Raw genomic sequence first — 13,267 nt, 5'->3', positions numbered from 1 at the left:
TTTGATTAATTGTCCGGCCACCCACAGAATTATTAGACCATGGTAATGTTAGCAGCCAGGCTGTTTTAAGTCCATTCTCTGCCTGGGCTGGATGGGAAATGGCTACAAGCCTTCAAGTCAGTCCTTTGCCAACTAGCAACACTCAAAAAATGTACTAGAAATGGCCATCGTAACATTTCAGGCAACAAATTGTATAAATTTGACAGGATCATATGTAAATATCTTATATCAATATTCAGAAAGTCAACTTTAAACTCACCAATTTCAAGGCAATGAGAGAAGTTTAAGAAAGTGAACTGGGAGTAGTAAAAGAATAATACCAGAGAAAGTGTGAATTGACGGCAAAGTTATGGAAATTGTACCATGCTGGACAAGTAAATGCCAAGGGCTAATGGGTACAGGTTAAAATCATGACCCTAAAATCTTTTAGTATGGCCATACCAAGACTAACAACAAAAAAGCTGACAAAGCTTGTATGGAGAAGGATGAATAAAACAACTGGGAGGCATACTGTGCTATTGCAACTAAGTCACAAAAAGAAAATAAAAGTCAAAAAATAACTCAGTAACTACAAACCCTCAAGTCTTTCACTACTATCAAAATAAAGGTGTCACTCAAGAGGAGGAAGTTTGTGAATTACTTAATTACAACTTACTTATATTTATTTGTATATAACAAAAACACCTCAGATTTATATAGCTTTCCTAACATAAAGGAATATCCTACGGCACTTCATAAGAACATTATAAAACACAATCTGACATTAAATCATTTATGGACATATTAAAGCACATATCCAAAAACCCAGCACAAAAGGTCATTTTATAAGCATCTTGAATGAGGAAAGAGGTCAAGAAGAGGATTTATATGGTAGGGAATATAAACTTAGAACCTTTTCAGGTTAAGACACCACTGGTGGAGTATTAAAAATCAGAGATGCTAGAATTAAAGGATGGCAGCTATTATGGAAGGTTGGAGTGTTGGAGGAGATTACAGAGTTAAAGAGCGGGCAAGGCTATGGAGGACTTTGGAAACCAGGATGTGAACAATATGAAAACACCCTGGGTATGCAGAAGGACTGGCAACATGAACTAAACATGAATCTATGCCATCTACTCAAAGGAAGCAGAGCATCTGCTTATTTTAATAGAAAATCTCCATGTCACTTGCCATTGTATTAACATTGTATTGCATGTACGGGTATATCATTTATATAGCTGCATTGTGCAGTTGCTTATTTTTAAGTTGTTGTTAATGATGCATTTCAGCTGGTTTACGGAGAAGTTTTCGGCTCAGTAGGAAAGACCGACATGCAAATCAAAATGAAGAGAAACAGACTGAGCAGAAAGATGCAGAATATCTAACCTATGAAGAAGTGGTTGTCTACCAACGCCGCCCCAATGATGTGCACAGGCTAGTGGTGCTTGTTGGTATGTACCAGATTCAGTACATATAGAACAATCACATGACTACTTCCAAGTTTTAATCCCATGCAATTAAAGAATGACAGATGGAAAGTTCTAAAGAAACCATTCAGGAATATTACTGCATCAAGCTCATTGCTGAGCTCGTATAAGAATTGTAACAGGTTAAATTGGATGAAAATAAACCTTTTGAGTACTAATCAAAATCTAAAGGTATATTAAGGTAAATGTCAAAAAGTTTAGAGGAGGTGTGAGGAAAAATGTTTTCACCCAGAGCGTGGTGGGAATCCAGAACTCACTGCCTGTAAAAGTAGTAGAGGGAGAAACCCTCATAATATGTAAGAAGTGTTTAGATATACATTTGCAATGCCAAGGCTTACAAGGCTAAGAGCCAAGTGTGGAAAAATGGGATTGGAATTCTCAAGTGGTTGTTTTTGACCAGTGCAGACTTGATGGACCAAAGTGTTTTTTTTCCGTGCTCTTGATCTCTATGACTTAATGATTAACAGTACAGAATAATGTGGACACCATAACTAATTTGAGACAATAAAATTTATTTCCTGTCTCTGTGCATCTATGCAGGTTCTATAGGAGCAAAGGTTAATGAGATGAGACAAAGGATTGTAGCAGAGAATCCCAACCGCTATAATGTGGCCGTTCCTTGTAAGTATAAGACATTTAATCATTTAAATTTAAGTAGATTTGGGTTTGATGTAGATGAGTGATAGACTGATGTAAACTAACTTCTGTTCAAAATTAGAATTTGGTAAAATGAACAAACAATGACTCATCATTACAGTATTCCTAAATAAAATTTAGAATATTTAGAACTGCTGGATTAGAATTAAATTATGCTACATAGAAATTTTCAATGTAAACCTATCCAAGATTAATACCACTGCAGGGCCCACGATTGTATTGCACCCAATAGCAGGCTCTCAGTGAGTTGATATTCTATATAGTACATGTCTAACTGTTTTTAATAAGTTTCATTATTTCCCTTTATAATGAGCTAGTTTATAAAAGATATTGGGATATTATTACAATCAAGCTAGGGTAGGCACCATCGTAGTAGCTACAACATAAAATAAATATCTTTACCCAGTTACCGAGATGACTAATAAATTTCATTTGTATCGGGTTTTAAACAACAAGATCTGTCAACCAGGTTTCTTATTAAGCATGATATTAACCATTCTTTATAAACAATAAGCATGAATATCAAAACAAAACGTAACCAATAAAGAGCAATAATTGGTTAACATTGAGTCAATAATAAAGAAGTATAAATGCTTATCACTCTAAATATCCCCAAAACATAAACATACACACATACTTATAAAATGCAAAAGAAATTCTCTGTGGAAATTTGCTTTCTGAAAAAAAAAACTTTGCTCAATGGGTTACTCTTATAGGCAAAAAAAATAAAATGTAAAATATTCCGGAATAATTTCATCTGATGCTCTGATTGGTGTAGTCAAGTCACTAATCACAGATGGCTACCTCTAAAATCTTGCAGTACAAATAGCTTATGAAATACTCTCTTGGAATGTTTTTTCAATCACTCTTTCAATAGATCAAACCAGTTTCACCCTGAACTCAACAATAGGGTTTTCTTTTCAGAAATGAAGGGGATCAGCTGTGCTGCTTCTTCATAGTAAGCTCTTCTCCAATTCAATATGTTTTTCACTTGTTTTCCTGCAACTCAGCTTGTTGTTTGCAGGCTTCCTTCCTTTCCCAGCCAAATAAAACAACATTACTTAGAGCCAGGCACTGTGTGAAATGACACCGGTAGAGATCTTCAACGAAACAAGCTGTGATCACCAGGCATGTGATTTATAGCAAAGTTTGTTTGTAGTAAAAGTCTCTAAGGTCGCTGAATTTTCAATGAAACAATGAATTTTCAATGATATCTTTTAGGAATATAGTCCAGGTATTTTCACAAAAATTGAAATCCATTTTCCACAGTCCTTCAAAACCTAAGTTCTCCAAGTAACATTAAATATCAAACATTCTTGTAACAATTTTAGCTTGTTAAAAGTGAATATTTTGTACCTATAGACAGATGAAGCAATTTTTAAGATTCCCTTTACTGCAGTAGAAAAGCAAATTTACCTTCTTGGTGTACTTGTACTGGTATAAAATTGAGATTAGCCTGATTAGGTTAATTTAAACATTTATTTCAGATATAGATTCTTTCTTCAACTTGCTATGCTTGAAGTTTTTAGTTAAAAATCACACAACACCAGGTTATAGTCCAACAGGTTTAATTGGAAGCACTAGCTTTCGGACCACTGCTCCGACAACCACCTGATGAAGGAGCAGAGCTCCAAAAGCTAGTGCTTTCAATTAAATCTGTTGGACTATAACCTGGTGTTGTGTGATTTTTAACTTTATTCACCCCAGTCCAATGCCGGCATCTCCAATTTTGAAGTTTTTAGGTTGACTGATCTACTGCTGTGTTTAATGGAACTAACCAGCAGGTGGCATTATATGATGCTCTGACCCAAACAAACTTCGATAACTACAAACATGTTTTAAAGCTACTTTGTGTCCTCACCCTTGATGAAAAATTACTCATCTAGGTTCATTCAGAAGATACCCAACATTAAGGTGTCATTGAAATCAATACTACTATGATGGTTGCACTGCAGTTGGTGTTTTCTGATTACTTTGGAAGTTACTGCATTTCTAATTGCTTGGTTTGTCAGAAGGCAGTTTAAAATGTGCATATGAACAGCACTTAATTGTCTTTAAATCTTTTTTTTAGAATATCTTTTGATTTTTAAAAAAATGAAAATTGGATTTTCCTTTTCAAACCTGTAATGCAGAAATCTGTTCATAAAGTCCTGAGGAATGACATAACAATGACCTAATGATGTCCAGGAAGACCAGAATTTACTCAGACCAAAAGTAGAAAGACAATAAGTTAGACCCCAAACTGTGGTATGAATTTTAGGGATAATTTTAAAGACAGATTACCTGTAGAGATTAATGTCCAAAAGATCTGATGAATTATTGACTCCAATGTTAATCCCCGAAGTGTTTAGAGACAGATGATGGGACAAAAACAGTGGACAGTTTCTTGTTCCACATCCTATTATTCCTTTTCTCCATGACAAAACAAACACACAAGGATGAGATAATCCTATTGGTATTTGAACCCCAAAGCTTCTGCTTCCAAGTGTGGTATCCAATTGATTGAACCATCCATACCAAATGCAGCCTGCCATTCCAGACAAATAAAGAATCAATCATGTGTTTCACATTCAGTGATTATTATAATTCTAATGACTAGTTTTACTTAAATGCAGCAACAACAAGGCAAAAGAAAGTCCATGAGAGGCAAGGATTGGAATACCATTTTGTCAGTAAACTTTCATTTGAAGCAGATATTCAGAAGAACAGGTAAGGTCACTTTAGTAAAGGAATTATCCTTAAACATCATGAAGTCCATTATATAATGAAGTCCTCCACATCAATTTAATTTTTAAGATAGGGATTCAAGTTAACCAATTGATCTGACAACTACTACAATACTAAGTAGTTCTTGTTTGTATTACATAATAAGTCCATTATTGCTATATCGTGTGCCAACCAGAGCAGTGGGTGAAATAAATAGACCTTGCTCTTTTTTCATCCAGCAATTTTCATGTTGCTAAAGAGTGGGAATAATTACACTGACGATAATTTGGGATTGTCAGTCAGGTGAATTGGAAGAAACTACATTAACACACAGAGCCTTGTGTGTGCAAACAGAAAGAACACTCACTGCACCAGTCTCAACTCAAAGTAGGTGACAGACATTCACTGGTTCATTTCTCTGGGCAATGCCTTGACCAATCAGAATCGACCTGCCTGATTTCAAATTTAAACAATCCTGTCAGTCATCATAAATTGGTGCATTGTCCATGGTAATGTCTCTACCAATCAGAGTGCACTTGCCACCCAATTAGCACTCATTTCTCATAGCTTATAGGAATGTGTTTCCCTTAAATTGCGATTCTTGCAAATTATCTTGATGAGCATAAGACAAAAAGATTCAACAAAATGAATCGTTTCTTTCAGCAATACTTAGGTTCTGTGCTACCAATTGAAAATGTAATCTCCTCTAACCCCGAGTAAAACCCCAAGTATTTTTATTATATGCCAATTTAAAAGCCACTTGGAGGTGTCAAATTGTGAGATGCAGATATCCCACCATGAGAGTGAAAGTTCATAAAATTAATAATGTAGTATTTATCCTGTGACACAGCCCCTCAACTTAAAGTCAAAAAAAGAGTGAAATAGCAAGTAGTTTTTTTTTAAACTGCACTATTTTCTTTCATATACTTAAAGAGGATGAGGATTTAATGTGTTGACAACTTGAGAGCTCCCTTTGACAATTTGAATGAGTCTACTTTCAACAGAGAATCATGTCTACTTTTAAGAATCCGAAAGGGCATATTACCTCTCTGAAAGGGTATCTCCCTAAGGACTCCCAAGACCATATTCAAAAGTGTAACTTATCTCTTCAAAAGGGAAACCTACTTCTCTGAAGAATTCCAATAAGTTAAGACTTAAGCACAAGACATGTTTAGCACATCCCACTAACAAAAACCACATTAACTAACGGTATCTGCACTTTAATATTTGTAGTTGTCACTGTGAACTATGGATCTGCTAAGTCTGATCCACAAACACACCATAAAAGTCGTGTAGATCGGGTCCAGGGACTGAGACTGGACCTGTGTCTGCAGTACCATTCTGGATAAGATGAGAACCTCTCCATCAACACAAATCTTAGGCCATTGTGACCATGTATTTCAAACTGAAATGGTTCAAAATTGATTAAACTGATTAAATTGTTGCTCTTTCCTCTTTATTTTAGATTTGTTGAACACGGAGAATACAAAGACAATCTGTATGGAATAAATGTAGATTCCATTCGTACAATTATGCTGAAAAAAAAGATTTGCTTATTGGATGCAAATCCAGAAGTAAGCACTTTGGTAACTGTTGCTCACCATAACAGTCAAAGCAATATAAATTGAAGGAGAACAATGCACAGTATCATGTAATGTGTTGTCCAACAAGACACATTTATTGCATCTTGGAGCTTATTTACATGAGTACCACCTCTACAATTTCCGTCTTCCAGATTCAGTCCATTTACGCTAAAGGAAAGTTAAGATCCCTCCACCATTGTTAAAACCGTGCATTGCATGGAAATGAATCTTCAAACTAATGGTATATCAGTTCCATCTCCATACTTAAAGGTTGAAGGTTTGACATTCACTCCCATGGGACTAAAGGTTCATGGCCATACAGAGACAGGGTTGAAAGTGAGGAATGAGGCTTTGTTTATGAGGATAAGAGGAAGCCACATCATGATGGCTGGATTAGTCTTGTCAGGGCAATCTAATATACAAATCAATTGCCTGCTTCATGAGTTAATAATTAAGGCCTCAATTGAGAGCAACTTTCCAGGCTCACTGGCATTTTGCCAGAACAGCATCCTGCAGCCCCAGGAGACCACTAGCTCAATGTCAAGTGCATGTGGGGGGGGGGGGAGGATTCATCAGAACCAGAGGCCCCATGCTCAACTGAGGGGGTTGCAAGAATAGTTAGGTAGCTCCTAGGGAAAATAGCTGTCCTGGTCTGGCTCTTAGCAAATGTGGACTTTTAGTCCTGACGTCAGACTCCTGAAGCAGGATTGACATTCAGCAGAGGTACTTACTTTTAATACTTTTAATACACTGTCCCAAACACTCCTTCGCCAACACCCCCAGGCATCCATCCTAAAGGGGAGTGGGAAGTTTAATCCTGGGTTGCAGCATCCCTTAGGAAACAATAGCTTGAAAATGGAAGCCATGAAGCAGCCAACAGGAAATTAGATCAACTATTCATTTTCAAATAAGATGATTAGGAATGTTGTGCAAGATGAGAGTTAGGACTCATCCTGAGGCAGAACAGGGACCAGTTCTTCTTTGATTTACACTCTTGGAAAAACGATATCTTTAGGTCGCAATTTAATTACACAAGAAGTTAAATTTATAGTGTGATGTAAATTGCATCTACTCAATTCTGTTTAAAAGGAACAAAACTAGAGTACTAGAGTGTACTGGAGAAACACAGCAGGTATAGCAGCATCTGTATAGACAATAAACTGCCAGACCAACTGTGATCCTCCATCCCTCTGTTTGTTTCAGATTTCCAGCATCAGCAGTTCTTTGCGTTGATTTTTCTGGTTAAAAGGAAGATTTTCTTATTAAGTAAATAAACAAACTAAACTAAGTGCTTCAGTGATGTGTTCTTCTCTGTCATACTATACGTTTTAGATGTTAACTTGTCTCTGTTCGTAATACTGTATCTGATTGATTGATTTATTATCACTTGTACTGAAGTATAGTGAAAAGCTTTGTTTATGAGTAGTACAGGCAGATCATAATTAGTAAGGATGTATATGTCATATGGTGTAAAAAGACTTAGAGGCATACAGGTTACATTGCACAGAGTGTGCATTAGGCAAGATCAGCATTAGCAAGGTTTGCATTATTTGGGTGGATTTAAGTCAAATTCTTGGGCAGACCTCAGGGCAGGGAATCATCTTGATTGTTAGTCAATATTATCTCCAATTAGTGTAAGCAAAACAGATCATCTGTTTATTTATCTCATTGTTATTTATTGGGTCTTACTTATGGAAAATGCTTGCAATAGTTGATGCTGCATAAGAGTTATTCAATGTAAGTAATTTTACAGCAATTTGAGATGATCAAGAAGCCACTGTATAATGGAAAGCTTTTTAATACACTGAGATAGAATACTGCCTCACACTGGAAATAGTAACAATTCCACAACTATGTTTTATGGTTATGATTTGAATATTAACAAGTTACTCTGCTGGTCAATTTACAGACAATTAAAAACCTCAGGACAGCAGAATTTAAACCATATGTGATACTTGTTAAACCATTTCTTCAAGAACCAAAGGCAAACACATCAACAGCAGAAACATCAGGAAATAACAATGTTAAAGAACTAGAAGTAAGTTCAATCAGTTCAAAGCTGTATCTAAAGGTATTTGTGTTAAGTTTAACTTATCCATGTAGAGACAGAGAAGAGAATAGGTGTGAAAAGAAGCAAAAAAAACCCCTTACTTTTGTTCCATGTAAGTATATAGCATTCCGGTCTAACAATAGAATGCCAGTTTTCTAACCCTACAATGTTCTGCAGATCACTTGGAAAGTTTGCAGTTTATATTAAAATAAGTGTAATTTCAACATTCAATTGGTATAGTTAGTGATAAAATTCACTCAGACTTCAAATCCATGTGAAACATAGTATCCTTCCTCACATAAAATGACTTACAAATGGCCTATGATAATGATCTGTGACACTTATGTGGTTTCAGTCTTTCTTACTTGTGAAAAGATTTCCCTTTCCAGTGGGATTTTCTGTACTTGTTAATGTGTTTGTATTCAACATAGTATTGGTTTTACAGTTAAAATTCTGTTCTCCCTGATTGCAGGAAGACAAATATCAGGAAATGGTCCAGTCAGCAGCTTATATTGAAGAGCAGTATGGTCATCTCATCGATAAAGTCCTGGTGAAGGGTGACCTTCAGACCGCATGCAGTGAATTGAAAACAATTCTGGAGAGTATAGAAAGGGATACGTTCTGGGTACCAGCAAGTTGGGTCCGTTCTTAGCTGTACCAACCTAATGAGAGGAGCATAATATGGTACCACCTTCTGACCATCAAAAACTGATGGGTGGTTTAAGATAAATTGGTGATAGCTTATCCACATAAAAAAAATATATAATGCACCCCAATTAAGCGCAGGAAATCAAATATGGCACTATTTTTGATTGCTTATGGGAAGATGTACTATAAAGGAGTATCTTTAAACAATATAAGTTATGAACAAAAATTAATTCATCTGGAAATATAATAGTTCTGAAAGTAATGCTGGATTGATGAGGATTACTTAGAGTTTCAAGTTCAATGTTAATATTTAGGGGCTAGGAAGGAAAGGGCAATAGGATGAAGAATATTCCCTCGAGATATTAGAAGCCTCTCCTGCAAAGAGGTATTTACGCTCATACTTTACCGAAACCCCAGAGAAAATCTTCTCCCAGCTGAGCCCTACTGACTAAATAAATAATGAAGTGATCAACCTTTGCAAAAGGGAAAAGTTGAGCAATCAGAAAATCGCACCTCTCCTTCTACTATACATAACATACTGTAGAAATAACGGAAAGGAAACTGCAGCTAATCAAAGACAATAACACCAGTTGTATGAACATGTACTGCCAGCAAGTAAGGCCCCCTGCCGAGTGTGAACATTGTTGAAAATTAGTTTAACGCATAGGTACAAAGAGGATGTATGTAAACTGCTAAATTGGATGAGGCAGATGGAATTTACCAAACAGCCATTATGCATGTTAACAATATGGTGAAATAGAAATTTTTTTGTGGCTAAATCATTTCTAGAAGCTTAAATATTTTTAAAATTTAGTAGTTCTCGTTATACAATTCCACTATATTAGAAATATTTAGGTGCATTTTACATATGTAACTTGCCTTAATGAGGAACAAGCTTACAATAAGCCTTTCACAACTGAATATGAGCATCTTCACTTATATAAAATCATCTTAGATCACTTGCATCTTGGCTTCATGAGTTTAAGACTTCCTCTGGAACAGTTGGTTGTATTTCATGGATACTTCTATAGCTTTCATAACTAGGCAACCAGCTCCTAAATCTGAGAGGCTAACATTTTGATGAAAATTAAACTGCAATATTGTGAGTAGATAACTTATAACTAAAGGTTACATGCATAAAATTTTCTCTGTAAAACTCATCAGTCAATAGATAACTTTCCATTAATTTGATAATACTTACAACACGTTCATATAGATGTTTTGAACGCAGAGAGTGGAGTGGCAATGTGATGCGGATTCCTCCTCACCTAGTACACATATCTTAAAAGAGTTTGCCAGTGTTATGCAGTCCATTGTCAAGCACTGTCTATTCTAGGCTACTGAATAAACTGAGAATAGTGCTCACTCTGTCAGCAATGGTCATGCTCATCAAGTTATTGAATGATGGGAAATTTAGGTCTGTTGCTATTTTCATTCATGGAGGAGATGGAACACCATGTCAATGTAGAGGTTTCCTCCACCACTGGCATGCCTCACATCCTTCACGAGTAATTGAATATCCTGATTTATTCCTGGCCAGTACATCAATTCACTTGCTAGCCATCCTATGCCCTCAGTACCCAGGTGCCCTTGATTTCACAGGTATATGACATCCTGGTGTAATGCATTTGATGTTAGGATTTGTTTTCCCTTAAAAATGGTTTGTCATGTTATACCATGTTGGTCTCTGTATGGCCAAACTCAACTAATCATCTCAGGTGGATTTTTTAATACGGTCAGGCCATCCCTGGAAAACGTTCATTTGCAACTCTTGTAGTTGTTCATCTTCAGCAGTTGATGATTGTAACTGTTCACACAGGCCATTTGATATCCATCAGGCAGAAGATTTCAGGAAGCCAAGATGAACTGGTGTATTGGCATTGCTGTGTGATTCTGCCAATGCACAGAATTGGTGCTCTATTTTATGTGAAATGGTCTCTCATATGCTGTACCATGCACTGCCACTTGCTGATGAACATGTCTTTCAGGATGTGCAGTGGTAATATGTTGGTGCAAGCCCAGAAGTTATAGTCTTTAATGTAAATCATCCTGTCTTTTCAGGACATATGATATTAAAGGTTGTAAAAGCTTTGGATTGCCTATACTGCCGACATAGCAAGTGACGTTATCAAAAGGAAATCTGGATCATCTTCTTAAATTTGCCTTTTGCATTGTTGGATCAGCTGACTTTGCATTTATGTAACATTTAACACTTTCTTTGCTGTCAGTGTTGCATTGTACTGTCTTGTTGATCACCTGTGTTTTGTACTGGAATCTGGTTTGGCCTTTGGAAGCAGATTTCTTGCACATGGATTCTCAATATCCTCAGTTGCCACATGCTTGACAGATAAAGAAAAAGTAGAAATCTTTCAGCTGAGTGCAGCAAACTCATCTGTTACAGATTTTATTAGTTTGGTGTGTTTTGCTAACCATGCCTGTGTGTATGTGCGTGCTTGGCGTTGGCAGTACCTGTAGCATAGACAGTTGCGATTATAACTTCATACTTGCATCCATCAAGTAGTGCATCAATGACAGGAGACCTTTTCTAGCTCAAAATCTTTCTTAAAAGCTTTAATTGATATAGAAGCAATGATGAAATCAGTTAACTTCTCCAACAGTTCATTGTCAGCAAAGTCACATTTTCTGAGAATTTTCCTAATCTTTTCTGTATCTTTCTGTTCGAAAGACTGAGTGTGTTAATTCTGCAAAACCTTTTCTTGCCAATTGGCTCATCTATTGCTTCATCTATCAAGCAGAACTGCATTCATTGTTTTAACAGTTGCAATTCAGTAAAGGTGTCACTGGATTCTGCCCAATCCACTAAGGTTCCTGCTATATATGTTACCTATCTATCCTGCTATCAATAGATTTGTACAGCTGTCTGTACCCTCAGAAGTTGATACGGCTGAAGGTCCAAAATTTTTGTCCAGTTAGTCTTTAATTAGTTTTCCAAACATCTGCCAAAAAGACAGCCACTGTTGCCAATTATGATGCAGTTTTGTCTTCTGCAGGATATTTTGCCTGTTGCAGCAATGTTTATGTTATCACTCAAACACAAGTAACTGATATCTGGATATCCAATATTACACAGATGTTTACTACAGCTATTATAAGCAAACTTTGGATTAAAATTGAGCAGCAAGCTTCCCGTTGCATGTTATGTTTCAATTGATCCCTTTGTAAGATGGACAATGAGACCTTTATGCCCTCATGTCACATACTATGATACAATCATTGTATCATGAACATGTCTCAAAGGTATACTGAGAGATACAACATTACAAATTACACACATGATATCTTCAGTGTCATCAATAGTAGAAAGTGATTTCAAGGTCAGAACATAGTCCTATAATTCAGATCATGTACAGTTTATCTCTTTGCCAATGTGCTACATTTATGACAGATATGTTTATCATGGAAAGAGAACTTCCATAAAGATCTAATGAATAACAAGAATCCATTCCAATTCAGGCCAAATAAATGGTAAACTCATACATAACATAATTTGAAAAGTTTTTTCTAATAATTGACACAATTCTGAACTTTCTCGTGTTACAGTTCATACTGATCTCATTTTTCAGAAGTATCACTTATTTGGGCTAAGTTAAAAATCACAAAACACCAGGTTATAGTCCAACAGGTTTAATTGGAAGCACACTAGTTTTCGGAGCGACGCTCCTTCATTTGGTGGTAGTGTAGCTAAACGCACAAATTAGTCATGGTTGCCTCTGATCAATGTGAAACACAAAGTGTCATTTTCTTCATTGCTCCCTGTCTTTTATAAATTGATAAATCCAAACTGCAGAGAGAGGTTGTAGCTCTGGAGATTGAGGGATGGAGGGGTGAGACATTTAAGGAACTTGAGGAGAAGGGAGTGAAAATGGGTCATTAAGCACAAGGAAAGTACAGCTCATTTAATTGCATTAAATGAGCTGGCATTTATGGAGAATGGGAGCATTAGACAATTCGAGACTGGTGGTGATAAACACATGCATGAAGGGTTTGACAGTTAATTCAAACCTTCATTTAGCTGAAATGCTTAACCCAAAATAAGTACATGGTGTACAAATTATTTTCATAAGTCATTGTTATCATTATCTGGTTACTATTATAATTTGTTTCAAAGTGGAATCCCAAAAACTGGAAACAGGTCA

At 36.2% G+C, this 13,267-nt stretch overlaps 1 protein-coding gene across 3 annotated transcripts in view; it reads left to right on the top strand.

Annotated features, from left to right (window-relative positions):
- The window catches only part of mpp3a (MAGUK p55 scaffold protein 3a), an 85,046-nt gene extending 72,793 nt beyond the window's left edge, over positions 1–12,253 (top strand). For all 3 annotated transcript variants that reach the window (XM_087977849.1, XM_043675047.2, XM_043675046.2), the window contains 6 exons: positions 1,269–1,430; positions 2,007–2,087; positions 4,739–4,832; positions 6,295–6,403; positions 8,322–8,450; positions 8,935–12,253. In XM_087977849.1, coding sequence (XP_087833975.1) covers positions 1,269–1,430; positions 2,007–2,087; positions 4,739–4,832; positions 6,295–6,403; positions 8,322–8,450; positions 8,935–9,114 — 755 coding nt within the window. In that variant the 3' untranslated portion in view covers positions 9,115–12,253. The remainder of the gene's footprint in view (positions 1–1,268; positions 1,431–2,006; positions 2,088–4,738; positions 4,833–6,294; positions 6,404–8,321; positions 8,451–8,934) is intronic.
- The last annotated feature ends 1,014 nt before the right edge of the window (positions 12,254–13,267 follow it).

Source organism: Chiloscyllium plagiosum, unplaced genomic scaffold, assembly GCF_037043375.1.
Source record: "Chiloscyllium plagiosum isolate Xiang-an unplaced genomic scaffold, Cpla_swu_hap1 HiC_scaffold_32, whole genome shotgun sequence".
NCBI classification, from domain to species: domain Eukaryota; kingdom Metazoa; phylum Chordata; class Chondrichthyes; order Orectolobiformes; family Hemiscylliidae; genus Chiloscyllium; species Chiloscyllium plagiosum.
This window is presented reverse-complemented; position numbering and strand designations above follow the sequence as displayed.